Source organism: Entelurus aequoreus, linkage group LG09 (assembly GCF_033978785.1).
Source record: "Entelurus aequoreus isolate RoL-2023_Sb linkage group LG09, RoL_Eaeq_v1.1, whole genome shotgun sequence".
In the NCBI taxonomy this organism is placed as follows: domain Eukaryota; kingdom Metazoa; phylum Chordata; class Actinopteri; order Syngnathiformes; family Syngnathidae; genus Entelurus; species Entelurus aequoreus.
The window spans coordinates 56384765-56405313 of NC_084739.1; the positions used below are offsets into that span (position 1 = coordinate 56384765).

Consider the following 20549-nt stretch of genomic DNA (forward strand, 5'->3'; position numbering starts at 1 on the left):
GTCACGTCCGCTTTTCCTCCATACAAACAGCGTGCCGGCCCAGTCACGTAATATATGCGGCTTTTACACACACATAAGTGAATGCAAGCCAAACTTGATCAACAGCCATACAGGTCACACTGAGGGTGACCGTATAAACAACTTTAACACTGTTACAAATATGCGCCACACTGTGAACCCACACTAAACAAGAATGACAAACACATTTCGGGAGAACATCCGCACCGTAACACAACATAAACACAACAGAACAAATACCCAGAAGAACCCCTTGCAGCACTAACTCTTCCGGGACGCTACAATATACACCCCCTGCTACCACCAAACGTACATTGTTTAATGCATCCAGCGGGGCATCACAACAAAATTAGGCGTAATAATGTGTTCATTCCACGACTGTATATATCGGTATCGGTTGATATCGGAATCGGTAATTAAGAGTTGGACAATATTGGAATATCGGATATCGGCAAAAAAGCCATTATCGGACATCTCTAATTATGACGATGGATGGATTTTTTTAATGCATTCTAAATATTAAATAAATGTAAATAAAAGTCCGCTTATAGTGGAGCCAACGGGAGCTTCACTATTTCGCCCATTAAATCCAATAAATAAACAATCAAAAACTGCCAACAATACTGCATTTATATTTCGTGACTTGAATATCAACCAAGTATTAGTGCTATTGTTAATATAAGCGCTAAGGTAGATGATCTATTTATAGCGGCGCCGTGATCACTACCATGTGTACCCATGTTTACATCGAGTGGTCTGCTGCTTCCTCGCTTCCTTGGTAGACTTTGACAGCCATTTAGGACCCGAAAATGGCCAGGACGACACAAAAAGATCCTTGGTCTCTCCCACCGCCCACCCCATTTCTTTGTGAGGACTATGAGACATTCTTCATCTAAAAGGGAATATATGAACATCCTTGCAGTCGGCATCTTAATGACAGCAAACATTGCACAGTAAGAGATGTTTTATTATGTTTGTTGGCTCTCATGAAGTGTGCAATGAGTAAAAATCGGTGATGAAGAAAAAAAAAGCAAAAATCGTAATGTGTTTTTGAAATAAATGTGCCATGTATGCTTAAAACAATCAAAATACGTAAATATTAAATGTTATTATAAATGTATCCGTTACTACATTACATATATACTTACATCATGTACAGTATATAAAACTTCAATGGAGGTGTTTGGATGTTTTTAAGGGCTTTGTAGGCGGAATTGCGCGGCTGCCATAGGCTCCATTGTAAGCAGACTTTTAATTAGATTTATTTAGAATCCAATTATTTAGAATGCAAAAAAAAAACATAAATAACATCCATTGTCATGTCTTTCGTAATGATTGTGAACGATAGGCATAATTCCAAAAAAGGTGCAGCTTCCCCTTTAAGATCGGAAGAACCTTGCAAGTTTGTACCATGTATTCATGGATACATACTTGCAAGAGTGGAAGTTGTTGTTGAACTTACATATGCATGTGGTGAGCCTAGGGTATGTAGCCAGGTTTGCACATGCATCTGTAGCTGCCCACAGTGTTGACACAGTTTCCATTTGAACATAAACCCTGTAGCTGGCATTCATCAAAATCTGTGAATTTGTTAAATAAGCACAACTTATACGATTTACAACTGCATTCTTTTTTGTAAGTTTAATAACATTTAAAGACAGGCTCATTCAATCAAAGTGTCTGGTGAAAGCAAACTCAACAATCAGCTGTTGTTTCCAAGAAACCTGCCATAAATTCATGTGGAGGTCTGAACTATTTTGTAAAAGTGACTTCAGTCTGTGTGGTCCTTTCCATGAACTAAATGAACACTTATACAATCACATTCAATTGTTCGTACTGACTGTATTCTTGTGGTATTTCTGTGATTTCACGTTAGCCTGGCCCTCATATTTAAGACTTAGGCTAAATCCCAACTCTCCACCTTAACCCTTTGTCTTACATCTAGACCAGGGGTGTCTAAACTACGGCCCGCAGGCCAAGTGCCAAGTTCCAATAATTTTTTAGGACCTTTAACATCGAAACTGTAGCCGCCATAAGGATGTGCAATGATATTTTCAAATTACCGTAAGTCTTGAACTATAAAAAGTATTTCAATGGTTGGAATCTGTGTTTTTGAGTGATATACAGGTTATTATGGTAATCTACATCACGGCAGCTCAGACGAGGCACCAAGCAGTGTAGGCGAGGTTTGTTTACAGAGCGGCTAGCATGAAACGTGGGTGTCAGGGACAGACGCAAAAGCAGATTTTTACTCCAAAGTTCCGCAAAGAAGTGATCAGATTGTGCTCGGTTAAAAAATATGTAGATCGAGGACATGGTCTGAGAAATGAAAGAGGAGCGACTTTGATATGATGTTAATATTCAGTGTTTTATCATTCATAGTTAATGTAAATCCCATATTCTTTATTTTCATGTACATTCTGGGTGTATCATTCAGTACAACAATTTAAAATTCCATTCTGTTTTTATGGGTGGTCTGTCATAACTTTTTAAGCATTCTGTTAGATATTAGTGTGAGTTTTTGTATTAGGCCCCCGAGCTAGCACCAGTCCCCAGGCTGGTCCCCGTGTCAGCACCAGTCCCCAGGCTGGCCCCCGTGTCAGCACCAGGCCCCAGGCTGGCCCCCGAGCTAGCACCAGGCCCCAGGCTAGCCCCCGTGTCAGCACCAGTCCCCAGGCTGGCCCCCGAGCTAGCACCAGTCCTCAGGCTGGCCCCCGACCTAGCACCAGCTCCCAGGCTGTCCCCCGAGCTAGCACCAGCTGCCAGGCTGGCCCCCGCGCCGGCACCCACTCCTAGGCTGGTGCCCATACCAGTACCAGCACCCGGACTGGCCCCCGTCCCAGCACCTGCACCCAGGCTGGTTCCGACGTCAGCACCACGACCAGCGCCGGCGTCAGCACCACGGCCAGCACCATCTTCAGCACCACGGCCAGCGCCGGTTTCAGCACCACGTCCAGTGTCGGCTTCAGCACCACGGCCAGTGCCTCAGCCAGCTCCCGCGTCTCCCGTCTTCGACGACGTCGTCCTCCACGTCTCCGGCTCCGATGACATCGTCCTCCACGTCGCCGGCTCCAACGACATCGTCCTCCACGTCTCCAGCTCCGACGACATCGTCCTCCACGTCTCTGGCATCGACGACATCGTCCTCCTCGTCTACGGCTGGCCGGCCGCATAGGTGGGCATCAGGCGCCCGCACGCGAGGCCCTCTGCGGTCAGTGCATGGACGCTTGTTACGCCACTCGCATCCGCCTGCCCGACGGCCAAGAAGGTGGCCATTCCTTGTCGCCCGCCTCGCCGGCCGCAGACTCGCCGGCCACCAGACTCGTCCCCGGTGGATTCGGGGACACGTGGGCTGGCGACCCACCACCAGTTCACCCCTCCACCCTCCCTTGACTTGTGTTCTTCTCTTTCGGGTCATAAGACATCTGGAAGCTGTCCATAGAAGCGGGGTACTGTCACGGCGCGGGCTCAAACTCGCTTTTCCCCAGCAGCTGGGTCTTCCTGCACCTCCGCCGGCAGCGCGCCGAGACGCGCCCCTGCTCGCGCTGGCCGCGTCACGCCCACATGGCGGCAAGGCTGTGGGCGATCGGGAATCTGCACACCTGGGACTGATGAGGTCGAGCGGTATAAGGACCAGTGGACCCTTGGATCCTGGCGGGAACTTAGTTCTCTATGGTGGACCGTAAGCCAACTCAAGCTTTATACTCTTTGTTTTGCTCTCTGCGTTTCGCTCATTGTCTGATGTCGTTGTTTTCCTCCCACAGTGTTTTCCCGAGTTTTACTTGTTGGATCTCCTGTCGTTCCCCTCTGGATTCTTACTGCCTCCCTCGATCCTCAACCCCCTTGCATGGCCACGAACTGTGACGCCTCTGTCTCGCCCTGGATCATCTGCCTGCCCCACGGACTGTCTTCTTGCTTTGTCCCTCCTCTCGCTCTCCTCAACACTAGGTAACACACACTTCAGCTAATCCTACACATAGCCTCACACATACACTCTCTTGGGTTTAGTCACACTCAATTTCCTTAGTTTAGTTATTAGGTAGTATTATTATTATTATTATTATTATATATATATATATATATATATATATATATATATATATATATATATATATATATATATATATATATATATATATATATATATATATATATATATATATATAATCATTGAACATTACTGCCCCCTGGTGTCTGTGTCGTCGCAACTCCCTCCTCCAACCATAACACCTCCTGCTATTAGAACTTTGTCGACATCATAAAACACGTATATTTTAAATTACAAATCAATTACAGTGCATGATGGGTGATATGCAACCACTCTCTCCACACTTCCCCAAGTTTGCATTTTAGCTGCTTGATATTTCTGATTGATTACAAAAGTTAAAGGAGATCAGGGAAAGTAACAATGTAGGAGTCCAACTTTCAGATACTTTCAATATTTAATGTTTTATCATTTATACTTCATATTGCATTGTCGTCAGGGTCTGATGTGGCGGTGTGGGTTGTTAAAGTTGAAGTAGTGTAAGTTATATGTAGTTGTTCAATCCGTCATAACTTAATTTAATCAATGCAAACTGAAGTGTTATTTTTGTCCAAATGATTGTTGTTACGTCACAATCAATGCTCTGCTGCGTGGCAAAAAAAGTGTCGTAATGTGTATACTTGTGTATGTGTATGTGTGCATCCATAGAACAGCGTATTGGCGATTACCCTCGAAAATATTGCTTTACCGCAGTTTGTACTGTATTTCTACCTGTTTGGCAAACTTCCCTCTACAATTTGGTATGACATTTTAATTATATCATTGTGATCGCAGATTAAGTGTAAAAACAGCTGCGTGAACGTAATCACAGATCACTCTGAGACAGCGCACAGTTGTACTATAAAAATGGGACCCATAACCTCCCTGCTTGGCACTCAGCAACAAAGGGTTGGAGTTGGGGTTAAATCACCAAAATGATTCCCGGGCGCGGCGCCGCTGCTGCCCACTGCTCCCCAAGGGGATGGGTCAAATGCAGAGGACAAATTTCACCACATCTAGTGTGTGTGTGACAATCATTGGTACTTTAATCTTTAATCTTTAATAAATAATAATAAAAAAACAACTGAAATTAGGGTTGTGATTTCAACATCAAATTTATTTAGATGCTTATTCAATTACATTACATATATATTTAATATCTATACAAGTACACATACTTCAGAACTGTATAAATATATATATTGTATATACATTGTGTGTATGTGTGTATATATACTCATATATACATACATACATACATATTTGTATTTATTTGATATGTATAATGTATCATAAATGCATATAATATATTATTATAATATGTATATATGTACATAAATATATGTATAGGCTATACATATGTGTGTATATCATTGGCGGCCCGTACGTTTCCCACCTAGGCCTTCAGTGATGTCCTACTTAATCTGACTTTAATGATTACCTCTTAAGATACCATAACTTATGTCACCACATGACTACGACTGGAGAAATACTATACAGAAACACACTTGCGCTCTACTGGGCATTGCACCAGCCGACACTGTTGACCTCAACAGTGTACAAAACGGGCTATTTCTCGGCGCATTTAAAAATCAATAAACCCGCTTCAGCAGTTAAAACATACCTTATGTGGTACAGTCAAAATTAAAATAATTGTAAAAAAAAAAACATAAAATGTGAAAAAATAAAGAAATACAATATTTAAACTCACAATTTGTAGCACACATCCGACGCCGTATAAGCGAGTGTTTCTGCTCTTGGTTGGTTGAGTCGAGCGGAAGTGGCGGGCAAATCATCTCACCGCCGGGACAACTTAGCAAGCTTGAGGGGTCAGCCAACCTCGTCTCACAAGATCTAGTTTCTCTTTAAATATCCTTCTTGAAAATGGCCTTGCAAGTATATATGTGCCACCTAATCAATGTTTTGCTCTCCTTCCTTGTGGGTTTGAAAAGTGAAGTATCGGTGATCTCTCTGCTAGCACTCTCTGCTTCCACAAACAACAACTTGTAATTGGACACTCACTTGGGAGTGACAAATGAGCATCCAATCACAGTCACGTTTAACATAAGGTTACTTAAATGGGCTATTTTCAACAACTCGTGATCTGATTGGCTATCACAACTGTCTATCAACTGAATGTTCTCCATTCGTTTACACTGGACAGCAGCCACTCATGTTGATTCAGAACAAGCTAGCGGAATTCTGATTGGATAAAAGCGCTAACGTAAAAACAAGCAATACTGGAGCCTAATATGACATTAAGATAATATGATGAATACGTTTATATATTCATGAAAATCTAATTAAAAATTAAATTAACTTTTATCAATGTATGATCATGATGGGGGGGGCGAGTGACGAGAATTTTTTTTTAACAATTGTTTTTTTTGTTTGTTTTGTTTTTTTAAATTATTTTTTTATACAAATACATATGTCATTTCATTTAGAAACCCAGACAAGCATCAAATAAACATACTACAAAAAGAGGAATAAATAATATCTCTTACGGCGGAACACCATCTGTATGCCGACGTAATAAACAAATCGTGCTGTCCCGCTCACCCACCGCGAGTCACGGCCACCGCAAGTCAGAAAGCAGAAGACACAAACCGCGCTGAATATCAGAAAGTAGCTAGCTACCCTAATTTTTAATCTCAACTCAACGTTGAGCATGACTTAAAGGCCTACTGAAACCCACTACTACCGACCACGCAGTCTGATAGTTTATATATCAATGATGAAATCTTAACATTGCAACACATGCCAATACGGCCGGGTTAACTTATAAAGTGCAATTTTAAATTTCCCGGGAAATATCCGGCTGAAACGTCTCGGTATGATGACGTATGCGCGTGACGTAGTCAGTTAAACGGAAGTATTGGTACCCCGTTGAATCCTATACAAAAAGCTCTGTTTTCATTTCATAATTCCACAGTATTCTGGACATCTGTGTTGGTGAATCTTTTGCAATTTGTTTAATGAACAATGAAGGCTGCAAAGAAGAAAGTTGTAGGTGGGATCGGTGTATTAGCAGCGGACTACAGCAACACAACCGGAGGACTTTGTTGGAGAGCAGACGCGCCAGCCGGCGACCTCACCTTGACTTCCTACGTCTCCGGGCCGCCAACCGCATCTGTGATCGGGTGAAGTCCTTCGTCGCACCGTCGATCGCTGGAACGCAGGTGAGCACGGGTGTTGATGAGCAGATGAGGGCTGGCTGGCGTAGGTGGAGAGCTAATGTTTTTAGCATAGCTCTGTGAGGTCCGGTTGCTAAGTTAGCTTCAATGGCGTCGTTAGCACAGCATTGTTAACCTTCGCCAGCCTGGAAAGCATTAACCGTGTATTTACATGTCCACGGTTTAATAGTATTGTTGATTTTCTATCTATCCTTTACGGAGCCCCTAAAGGGACATGGGAATTTATTTTTTTTTAGAGAAAGTATCTCGTGGCCACGAGAAAGTTTCTCGTGCGCACGAGAAACTTTTAGTAAAAAAAAAAAAAAAAAAAAAAATTTTTTTTTTTTTTTTTTTAAATAAAAAGTTTCTCGTGGCCACGAGAAAGCATTGGATGCGTGCTGATGGTTTGGTGTGTGTTAAAATGGCAGTTTAGGAGTTAATATGGCTGTATTTCCAATTAGGACTTTCCCCCATGTGTGTTGTGGCAAAATGTGAATGCTTGATTAGTAGGTGTGAGACAAACACTTTATCTTCCTGGTTATTGTAACGCTACGTGTTTGACATTATTTAAGACTTTATCATGCCCGGGAAAGGACAGTTTTCCTCTTCTGTGGCTGTGGGGGGTGGGCGTGGCTTGCGGACCTGCAGCGAAGCGGAGTGTGTCAGTTAGTCCGATGTTGATGTGATCAAACTTCTTTCTTGCTTGGAAGATACACACACAATTGTAACTGTTATTTCTTCCTGCAAATAATAAATATGTACAACGTGTTTGGATGTATTCATTTATGTAAAATTGTCATTAAATGTAATATTGCCTGACAAAAAGTGATTTGACGTACGTAATATTTTGATATTTACACATCGCATATTTACACACGCGCATCTGACTAGAATACCCTTATGTGCATTACATATATCAACATCAACTACCTACTCTACTGTTTACTTGTTGAAATACCCTTTTTAGAGCAAATATCTACCCATATAATTTTTATGTGTATATATATATATATATATATATATATATATATATATATGTATATATGTATATATATATATATATATACATATATATATATATATAAATATATATATATATATATATATATATATATATATATATGTATGTATGTATGTGTATATATATACATGTATGTGTATATATATATGTATGTGTATATATATATATATATATATATATATATATATATATATATATATATATATATATATATATATATGTATGTGTATCTATATATATATATATATATATATATATATGTGTGTGTATCTATATATATATATATATATATATATATGTGTGTGTATCTATATATATATATATATATATATATATATATATGTATATATATATATGTGTGTATATATATATATATATATATATATATATATATATATATATATATATATATATGTATATATATATATATATACATACATATTATGTATAAGCATGTATATATATACTCTACCGTTTAAAAGTTTGGGGTCACATTGAAATGTCCTTATTTTTGAAGGAAAAACACTGTACTTTTCAATGAAGATAACTTTAAACTAGTCTTAACTTTAAAGAAATACACTCTATACATTGCTAATGTGGGAAATGACTATTCTAGCTGCAAATGTCTAGTTTTTGGTGCAATATCTACATAGGTGTATAGAGGCCCATTTCCAGCAACTATCACTCCAGTGTTCTAATGGTACAATGTGTTTGCTCATTGGCTCAGAAGGCTAATTGATGATTAGAAAACCCTTGTGCAATCATGTTCACACATCTGAAAACAGTTTAGCTCGTTACAGAAGCTACAAAACTGACCTTCCTTTGAGCAGATTGGGTTTCTGGAGCATCACATTTGTGGGGTCAATTAAACGCTCAAAATGGCCAGAAAAAGAGAACTTTCATCTGAAACTCGACAGTCTATTCTTGTTCTTAGAAATGAAGGCTATTCTACAAAATTGTTTGGGTCTAGTCAGATGCGCGTGTGTAAATATGCGATGTGTAAATATCAAAATATTACGTACGTCAAATCACTTTTTGTCAGGCAATATTACATTTAATGACAATTTTACATAAATGAATACATCCAAACACGTTGTACATATTTATTATTTGCAGGAAGAAATAACAGTTACAATTGTGTGTGTATCTTCCAAGCAAGAAAGAAGTTTGATCACATCAACATCGGACTAACTGACACACTCCGCTTCGCTGCAGGTCCGCAAGCCACGCCCACCCCCCACAGCCACAGAAGAGGAAAACTGTCCTTTCCCGGGCATGATAAAGTCTTAAATAATGTCAAACACGTAGCGTTACAATAACCAGGAAGATAAAGTGTTTGTCTCACACCTACTAATCAAGCATTCACATTTTGCCACAACACACATGGGGGAAAGTCCTAACTGGAAATACAGCCATATTAACTCCTAAACTGCCATTTTAACACACACCAAACCATCAGCACGCATCCAATGCTTTCTCGTGGCCACGAGATACATGTCTAAAAAAAAAAAAAAAATTCCCATGTCCCTTTAGGGGCTCCGTAATCCTTCCAGTCAGGGGTTTATTTTTTTTTCTGTATATGCAGTTAAAGCACGATGCTATCACGTTAACTCGTAGCTAAAGTGTTTCACCGATGTATTGTCGTGGAGATAAAAGTCACTGTAAATGTCCATTTCGGGCCTGACAGAAAAAGTTTGACAACCACTGCTTTACATGCAGTTGGCTTTTGGCCCCGAGCCAAATGTTTTTAACCCAATGCGGCCACCCGAGTCAAAAAGTTTGGACACCCCTGCCATCGACCTAACTTTTTCAAACAGAATGATGGAAAGCACCCCCTCAAAAATAAGATGCTCCTTGTTTCCCACTATGCCATCACCATGAGCCACTTGGTGGCTTTTAGCATTATTATCATTAGAAGATAAGGTAACATTATAGCATTCAGAAGTTACAATATGTGTTATAAAAAGAACAAAAAAAATAACACGCTACATCCATCCATCCATTTTCTACTGCTTGTCCCTTTTGGGGTCACAGGGGGTGCTGGAGCCTATCTCAGCTGCATTCGGGCGGAAGGCGGGGTACACCCTGGACAAGTCGCCACCTCATTGCAGGGCCAACACAGATAGACAGACAACATTCACACTCACATTCACACACTAGGGACACTTTTTAGTGTTGCCAATCAACCTATCCCCAGGTGCATGTCTTTGGAGGTGGGAGGAAGCCGGAGTACCCGGAGGGAACCCTACGCAGTCACGGGGAGAACATGCAAACTTCACACAGAAAGGTCCCGAGCCCAGGATTGAACTCAGGACTACTCAGGACCTTCGTATTGTGAGGCACATGCACTAACCCCTATCCCACCGTGCTGCCCCACGCTAAACATAGTAAATGTAAATTCTGAATGTAAATTAGTTGTTTAAACATTCATAACATTTATGTGGGATCTGAGCTGAGGATGTCGTTGTGGCTTGTGCAGCCCCTTGAGACACTCGTGATATAGGGCTATATAAGTAAACATTGATTGATTGATTGATTGATGATTTAATAATTAATAGTGAAGATTGTAGTTTGCTGCTTGTCTGACATTGTAGTTTACCAGCTTCGTAGTAAAAGAGTGCGGGTACTAGACTGGCCTGCCTGTAGTCCAGACCCGTCTCCCATTGAAAATGTGTGGCGCATTATGAAGCGTCAAATACGACAATGGAGATTGTTGAACAACTTAAGCTGTACATCAAGCAAGAATGGGAAAGAATTCCACCTGAAAAGTTTAAAAAATTGGTCTCCTGAGCTCCCAAACGCTTACTGAGTGTTGTTAAAAGGAAAGGCCATGTAACACAGTGGTAAAAATGCCCCTATGCCAACTTTTTTGCAATGCGTTGCTGCCATTAAGTTCTAAGTTAATGATTATTTGAAAAAAAAAAAAAGTTTCTCAGTTTGAACATTAAATATCTTGTCTTTGCAGTCCATTCAATTGAATATAAGTTGAAAAGGATTTGCAAATCATTGTATTCTGTTTTTATTTACAATTTACACAACGTGCCAACTTCACTGGTTTTGGGTTTTGTGGAATGTTTTGGGTTTTTGTTCTTTTTTACATTTATTGCGTTCTAATCAAGCAATCACCAGATAGACCGAGTGAGAAATTGGAATACATAGAATTTAAATTAATAAATACAATTTAACAGTGTGTTACCTTGGCAATGAGTGCTGTTGATTCTCTTGTAACCCTGAGGACAGTCGATCAGAGGAATAGCTGCTGGGAGAACGCCAAGAACAAAAATTAGGAATTTCATTCAAACATTTGATAAACCACCCATAAAGTATCTTAAAACAAAATAATGTTGGTATTATTGATGGACTGCGATGAGGTGGCGACTTGTCCACGGTGTACCCCACCTTCCGCCCGAATGCAGCTGAGATAGGCTCCAGCACCCCTCGCCACCCCGAAAGGGACAAGCGGTAGAAAATGGATGGATGGATGGATTGATGGATGAAATATGGTATAGCTGGGTTGCAATCACGTGACTGTTACGTTCCACGTAGTGGTGGTTTGTATGTTTTGTTTTTCCTCTTCTATTGTTTCTACAGGTCACACTCATTCACTGCCTCTGTTCCCAGCTGCTCCTCATTTCACCTGTTAATCAGCCAGTCAATCCCGGTCCAACATTCATCCTCCTATTCTGCTTAAAACCACCTGCTCACCATTGGATGAGGTTGATTCTTTTTCTGTCATGCTGTGTGGAGCCTTAATAGACGCTACTTTGTTTTGTACTCATTTTTGTTAAACTCTTTGCTTAATTTGTGCCACCTGTTTTTTATCTATCAACTTTTGTAAGTATCTGTTTAGTGTGCAGCTTAGTCTTGGGAAAGGTTAGACAGAGGCCTCTATACACTACACACGTAGGACGTGTTTTTGTATAGAGACACCAGGCTTAGTGGTGGCTGTCACCCTTGTAGGCTTTGGACCCCGTCTTTGGCTAGAGTAGGTAGTTAGGTTTTTGGTTTATGCTAATGAAATAGCTTTAGTTAGTCATCTTACCTTTCCTTTTTAGAGGTGTCTTTTGGTATGTTTTGTTCATTTCTTTGACAGCACCTGTATTCCCAAGCTAGGCTAGTGTTGTTTCTTGTTGCAACCCCCCCACGGTTACTTTTCAATAACACTAGTTTTGTTTTAAATTCTTGGCTTTGGTGTCTTTAATTTACAACTCATTTGGTTTATACACTTTTATATTGCGTTCTCCTACGATCCCTAGACTCTGAGTCATCTGGGAACGTAACAGTGACCTAGAAGCACATCTGGGCACTTCTGGGTTTCAGGCGATGGTCTAGAGTCCCATCAGACTACTGTTTATTTACCTGAATCAGTGCTGATTTCGGCATATTTTGAAAGGTTTAGAGGCAAATATAAAAGGGATCATGGAAACATTTTTTGAAATGGGATAGAGTGGATGTATACATTCTTAAGATAAATATATTTTTTTAATGATTTAAATCATTTATCATCACCAAGAGATTACTGCTCGCAAGACCTCACTTCACTTGACACAGTATTTAGAGAAGGAAAGATTTGAGGCACATCATGTCTTTACATCTGAGGGCTCCACAATTTAAGCATTAATCCGTGAAAGACAAAGTTGACTTATTTGTGCATCGCTAATTAACGTATTTGACATAACGAGTGCCGTGCTGCTGTGATCGTGATGCTAATGAAAAAAAGATACGTTTGTTTGCAGCTGATTTCCTGCTACAAATATTAGTCTCATCTACAATTACATCTACGAGAGATGTATTCATCTAGTTTATTAATACTACTAAGGATATTTTCTTGATGCTAACAAATATCACCAAAGACGCTACAATGTGGTCACCCATGCCAAATAAAGCAACTACTAAGCTTTTAGTTTCTGTTATGAAAATCGGGAAAGAAAATACGGTGGATTGGACCAACAATCACAACATTTATTATTAGGACTTAACATCATGTTAGTTTATTTGCACAACCAGGTCTTCATAGTTATATTTAGGCATAGAAACCACAAAAGAACACAAACTAATGCGATCTCTTGTCCTACATTTAGTTCGGCTCTCAAACACTATTAATTACGTTAAATAACAATAATTACGTTAAGCTCCTGACGCAATAATTTGAATGATGCGGACACGTTTGTTACTGGATACTTTCTAATATGCTTCTTCCTTGGAGACTTTGTATGTGTAAGTAATATGCAACTATAATTATTTGTTACTTGTTTATGTTGAAAAATGTGCTGTTTTAGACTGTAATATTGTTCAAATAGGGACACTTATTATGTATGTCCAGCTTAGTAGCCTAGTAGTATACCATGTTTACCTTGTGTACATTAATTGAATAAATACAAAAATAGACCAACCTTGTGTGCTTATTGGAGGACATTTAGATGCCAACTGGCTGTCCAGCTTTGCACAAGTAAACACACTGCAAGACTGCTTGAATCGGAGCTTAAATCGGAGATATCATCAGATACTTTTTTTTTTTTGCTGATATCGGACCGATATCTGATATCAATACCAGATCGGGACACCCCTAATTATTAACCAATAAATAGATCACACTGATAGACCTTATTAAATCATACAATAATAAATAATGAACTCAGGATAAATGCTGTGGTTCAGCATTCTTTCCAGTAAATGTATTTATCTGTTCTGTTTCTAAAACTGGCTTCTCTCAGTACATTGTTTGACTTATTTGCTCAATCCCAACCATAATTCATACCAATATGCTGACAACGTTTTCATGTGGTATCCAAGTACAAATGTTTTGAATTACATTTTCCCTGTATGGTCGTATTTTTTCTTGATCACGTCACTTTTGTGAATGAAAACCCCGCAGCTTCATGGTGCTGTCAGGATTTGTTTTCAAAGCGAGGAAAGCCTAACGTGTTTCGAAAGTAATGCAAGGTGTCGGCTTGAGCGGCTTGGCTGGTTGTCTCTGGACATGCAAGTTGCACATGAAAAGATACCAGATGGTGAAGCTGTGTCTTGACTTTGATAAGTGGGAGCCCTGATGTAAGCATGGACTGGTCGCCATCATTCGCAGAGCACCTTGTAGACACCGACAACACTTAACAATGCCACTGAGTGGGAATTGAACACAAAAGTCAACCACTGACCAAAAAGTCACTGTTTCAATTCTCACATACCTAGATAGTTCTGTTTTTCACAACAATGTACATTATTGTTTGATGTCAAGTTCTGACAGGCATTCTGACAAATTCATCCATTTAAAGGCCTACTGAAACCCACTACTACCGACCACGCAGTCTGATAGTTTATATATCAATGATGAAATCTTAACATTGCAACACATGCCAATACGGCCGGGTTAACTTATGAAGTATAATTTTAAATTTCCCGCTAAACTTCCGGTTGAAAACGTCTATATATGATGACGTATGCGTGTGACGTCACTAGTTAAACGGAAGTATTGGTACCCCATTGAATACAATACAAAAAAGCTTTGTTTTCATCTCAAAATTCCACAGTATTCTGGACATCTGTGTTGGTGAATCTTTTGCAATTTGTTTAATGAACAAGGAAGACTGCAAAGAAGAAAGTTGTAGGTGGGATCGGTGTATTAGCGGCTGGCTGTAGCAACACAACCAGGAGGACTTTGACTTGGATAGCAGACGCGCTAGCCGACGCTAGCCGCCGACCGCACGGATGATCGGGTGAAGTCCTTCGTCCTTCCGTCGATCGCTGGAATGCAGGTGAGCACGGGTGTTGATGAGCAGATGAGGGCTGGTTGGCGTAGGTGCAGAGCTAATTTTTTTAGCATAGCTCTGTCGAGGTTCCGTAGCCAAGTTAGCATCAATGGCGTCGTTAGCAACAGCATTGCTAAGCTTCGCCAAGCTGGAAAGCATTAACCGTGTAGTTACATGTCCAGAGTTTGGTAGTATTGTTGATCTTCTGTCTATCCTTCCAGTCAGGGATTTATTTATTTTGTTTCTATCTGCATTTGAGACCAATGCTATCACGTTAGCTCAGTAGCTAAAGAGCTTCGCCGATGTATTGTCGTGGAGATAAAAGTCACTGTGAATGTCCATTCCGCGTTCTCGACTCTCATTTTAAAGAGGATATAGTATCCGAGGTGGTTTAAAATACAAATCCATGATCCACAATAGAAAAAGGAGAGAGTGTGGAATCCAATGAACCCTTGTACCTAAGTTACGGTCAGAGCGAAAAAAGATATGTCCTGCACTGCACTGTAGTCCTTCACTCTCACTTTCCTCATCCACGAATCTTTCATCCTCGCTCAAATTAATGGGGTAATTGTCGCTTTCTCGGTCCGAATCTCTCTCGCTGCATTGTAAACAATGGGAAAATGTGAGGAGTCCTTCCTCCGGTGACGTCACGCTACTTCCGGTATAGGCAAGGCTTTTTTTATCAGCGACCAAAAGTTGCGACCTTTATTGTCGTTGTTCTCTACTAAATCCTTTCAGCAAAAATATGGCAATATCGCGAAATGATCAAGAATGACACAGAATGGATCTGCTATCCCCGTTTGAAAAAAAAAATTCATTTCAGTAGGCCTTTAATTGATTGTTAAAAATTAAGTCAATTTTTTTGATTAATTCAATAATCAAGGCAAAATGGGAGTGTTCATTGCCATTGTTTGATAGTGACAAAGAAACATACTGTACTGCTCAACCGTCCCACATTTTGCCCTTCTTTCCCAGTACCCTCCAGTACTTGTATTTTAACGCCAGTTGTACCTCAATTTACAAGCTTAATTGGTTCTGTGGCGGATCTCGTAATTTACAACACTTGCATCTCTAATTAAAGTCGCCCATTGGAAATTTAATACATCTATTTATTTGGTGCTTGACCCCCAAAACATCACCATTTTGGCGTGTCTTTTATAAAGAACACAAAACTTTTAGAAAATAAATATTGCATGAAAACAACAACAACTGTTCAAGCTGAGCATATAAAAAATACAATAATTAAATTGGTTACTTAGTAGTATGATTGCTCACACCTGACGGTGTATGTTAAAAGTGACAGCACTTACATGTTTTCTTTGGACATTTCTGGCATTTGTGGAAGCCCCATGATGTCCCAATGGTACCACAGCACTGTTCCTGCTTCGTCAGACCCGGGAGAGCCTTTCCACACTGAAACGCACACAGGGACAAGTTCAATAGCTGTTTGTAAAATGTGTGATATAAGAAGTTTAACATCTACAAAAGTAAATGTTACACAAGTTTGGTCGTTTCTTGTATTTTAGTCAAGTCATAAACAAAAGGTAAACATGGTCGGCTATAGGCTACAAGCAGCTAGCAGCTACACAACAGTAAGCACACAATAGCGCACAAGCTAGACTTATGTAGTAAGTGTCCATAATTACACAATATTGCCGTCTAAAACAGCACATTTGTCAATATAAACAAGTGTCAAATAATCATAGTTGCATATTACTTACACAGACAAAGACTCCAAGGCAGATGCGTATTAGAAAGTATTCAGTAACAAACGTGTCCGTATCATTCAACTTACTGCGTCTTGAGCTTAGCTTCATGAATTGTTGTGGCCACTAGGTGTCACCAAAAACAATTACCACTTCAACTTTAGGACAGCATGTGTTCATTCAAAAAAAGGTTATAATAAATAGGTTAGTGTTTTTTTAATTTATTCATACCTACTATTCTCTGTTTGAAAAATGTCCTTTGATCAAAACCTTTCTAACAGTAGTAGTAATAGTTACAGTGTACAGTGGGGGACATAACTATTTGAGTCAATGCTTTCAAATATATTACCAGCCAATATTTCTATGCTGGGTTTATCCGAAAGGGGAACTGCACTTTTTGGGGAATTTTGCCTATCATTCACAATCATGAAAGACATCATGACGGATGGATTTTTTTCTATGCATTGTAACTTGTAAATAAAAGTCAATAGAAGTCAGCTTACAGCAGAGCCAATGGGAGCTCCTCTATTCCTCCCATAAAATCCAATAAATGACCATTCAAAAAGCGCCAACAATACTCCATATACATTTCGAGACTTGAATATTAACCAAGTATAATTTTTATTTTTATTATAAGCGCTCACGCACACAAACTATTCATATTGGTGCTGTGATCACTACCACATGTCCCTATGTTTACATCATCGAGTGGTCTGCTGCTTCCTCGTTTCCTTGCTCCCTGTAATTTTATTCTATATCATAAATAATGCATCTCACCTGGACAGAAGAAGTCTGAGTAGGTAGTCCGACAAGTTGGTACACTTTGACAGCCATGTAGGACCCGAAACTGGCGAGACACGCAAAGACGCTTGGTCCCCCCACACCCCCCCCACCATCTCTTTTCTTAGTGAGGATTATAAATCATTCTTCACCTAAATGGGAATAGATGAACATCTAAGCCAGGGGTGTCCAAAGTGCGGCCCGGGGGCCATTTGCGGCCCGCAGCTAATTGTTTACCGGCCCTCCACACATTCTGGAAATGCTATTGCAAAAAATAAAAAAGAACATTAAAAAAAGTGGAATGAGGTGAAATCTAACGAGAAAAAGTTGCAATGTTGACACAAAGCTGCCATGCAGGCTGTTTTTTTTTTCTTTTGTCTTTCTTTATTTTTTGCCATTGCTCAAAAAGAAAATAATGACAAAAAAATCCAAGTTATAATGAATTATTTTCAAGGCTCCAATTACTTCAAATATTTCACTTGAAAATGTTTTATGTGATAAATATTGCATATATTGTGTAGTTGCCATATAAAAACATCAACGTTTTCTTTGACAAAAGAGCATAAAACAAATAAAATAATAGTTCAAACGTAAAATCGACAGATATATCTGAAGTTGATCCCGTAACTTAAGTGTTCAAAGTAAAAAAAAAAAAAAAAAAAAAAAAATGTATCACTTTATGAGTGGGGCACCTTTTGGATCCCAAATATATTTAGTGGTATTTTATTTATCTTTTCACTGTGATTACTCAAAAATATGAAATAATTAAAATCAATGGTGTCCTGCATTATTGATCTTTTAGGGCTCTAATTACTAAATACTGCATATTTCAGTTTTACTAAAAAAAACAAAGTTGTTTTCGACAGAAAAGCCATAAAACCTTTTTTTTTTAAAGTTGATATAGAGATTTACTGTAAGCGTTAAATAAAAAATAATAATACAAATTAGACTTATTTTTAACATTTTAATAACTGAGACCCTTTATGGTCCCTGGGACCCCTAAAGGTAAAAATACATTTTAAAAATCCATATATTTTGTTATGGTTTGAAAATGAAAAATATCAAATGGCCCCCACATGCTTTAATTTTTCCGTTTGCGGCCCTCAGTGGAAAAAGTTTGGACACCCCTGATATAAGCAGTCAGCTTCCTAATTAAAGTTAAAGTACCCATGATTGTCACACACACACTAGGTGTGGCGAAATTATTCTCTGCATTTGACCCATCACCCTTGATCACCCCCTGGGAGGTGAGGGGAGCAGTGAGCAGCAGCGGTGGCCGCGCCCGCGAATAATTTTTTTGGGTGATTTAACCCACAATTCCAACCCTTGATGCTGAGTGCCAAGCAGGGGGGTAATGGGTCCCATTTTTATAGTCTTTGGTATGACTCGGCCGGGGGTTGAACTCACGACCTACCGATCTCAGGGCAGACACTCTAACCAGTGAGTGACAGCACACATTGTACAGTAAGTGATGTTTTTTATGTTTGTTGGTTTTCATGAAGTCTGTAGTGAGTAATAATCAGTGATGACGGGAAAAAAAAGCAAAAGTTTTTTAAATGAATGCGCCATGTATGCTTAAAATTATAAAAATACGTAAATATTATAAATCAATCAATCAAGGTTTTCTTATATAGCCCTTAATCACAAATGTCTCAAAGGGCTGCACAAACCACAGCGACATCCTCGGTTCAGATCCCACATCAGGGGAAAAAAAAAACTAAACCCAATGAAAACAACGTGAAACCTTGAAAGGTACCGCAGTTGTGGCCCCCCCCCCCTTGAGTGACCAGTGCAATGGATGCCGAGTGGATACAGTTAATAATGTGAAAGTTCAGTCCATAATGCTATTATAAATGTGCCTGTTACTACATTGCATGTATACTTACAGCTAGGGCTGGGCGATATATTGAATATACTCGATATATCGCGGGTTTGTCTCTGTGCGATATAGAAAATGACTGTATCGTGATATTCGAGTATACGTTCTCACGCAGTTGCTTTTAGCTGCTGACATTACACTACATGCGTTTCTCACTCTTTCTTGTCTCTCCTTCTCACAAAGACATAAAACAACCGCACCTTGTTACATACGTCACATACTGTCGCGCGTCCAACGTCAAACACCCTCGCGGAGCAGAGAGGTAGCGGCATGGGTAAAGTTAGCTGTGGTGCTAGCGGTGCGGTGCGAGTGGTAATACGAGAGAGAAGGTGCGAATCTGGTAACAAATGAAGGAAGAAGAATTAATTCTCAAGAAAAACAGCACAGGGTCCATCGTCTGGCGGTGGTTTGGCTTCAAGCGGGAATATGTAGAACAGACAACAGTAATATGTCAAGTATGCGGCAAAAGCGTTGCTACAAAAAGTAGCATTACTGCTAATTTGTAGCATCATTTGAAAAGTCACCCGCTAGAGAATGAAGAGTGATTGAAACTCCGCAAGTCAACATCTCCGGCCGGTGCCACACCAACAAAATGCCCAAGCAACCATTTCCAGATCAACACCGTATGAAAAAAATAGTCAACAACAGAAGGATATGACGTCTGCAGTAAACTACCACATAGCGAAGGACATACATATTTGATTTCCTATTATGCAGCTCATTTTTATTTCACAGTTATTGAAATATCTTGTGTGACATCATGCACAAAAGTGCACTTTATTTGTTTTAAAATATTGTAGTGGCGTTCTGTACAAAAAGTGCATTTTAATTTAGTGTTATTTTAATATGTCATCTTAGTGACATCATGCACACAAGTGCACTAATAGCTTGTTTTAAAATGTCTCTGACTATCTTGCACGTTCTGTTTTGGAAATGACATGAATGTTTGTGCCACTGCTTAATAACTGTTTAATAAATACAGTTTTGGTAAATTGACTTAGTTGTGTTTTCCCTCTCTGCATGAAAGTTTAAAATGAGCATATATTAATGCAGTATGAACAAGAATGTTTTAATGTAGACACATAGAATCATCATACTGGTGTGATTGTATGCATCAAGCGTTAATTCAAGGCTAAAGCAAAATATCGAGATATATATCGTGTATCGTGACATGGCCTAAAAATATTGAGATATTAATA

The 20549-nt window shown here is 39.5% G+C and overlaps 1 protein-coding gene across 7 annotated transcripts in view; it reads right to left on the minus strand.

Annotated features, from left to right (window-relative positions):
* Nucleotides 1-20549, minus strand: part of ltbp1 (latent transforming growth factor beta binding protein 1) — a 318864-nt gene that overhangs the window by 141989 nt on the left and 156326 nt on the right. For 4 of the 7 annotated variants that reach the window (XM_062058978.1, XM_062058980.1, XM_062058977.1 and 1 more), the window contains 2 exons: nucleotides 16296-16398; nucleotides 11436-11498 (listed from right to left, as the gene is read on the minus strand). In XM_062058978.1, coding sequence (XP_061914962.1) covers nucleotides 11436-11498; nucleotides 16296-16398 — 166 coding nt within the window. The remainder of the gene's footprint in view (nucleotides 1-11435; nucleotides 11499-16295; nucleotides 16399-20549) is intronic. The other 3 variants (XM_062058983.1, XM_062058981.1, XM_062058979.1) reach the window with 1 other exon arrangement.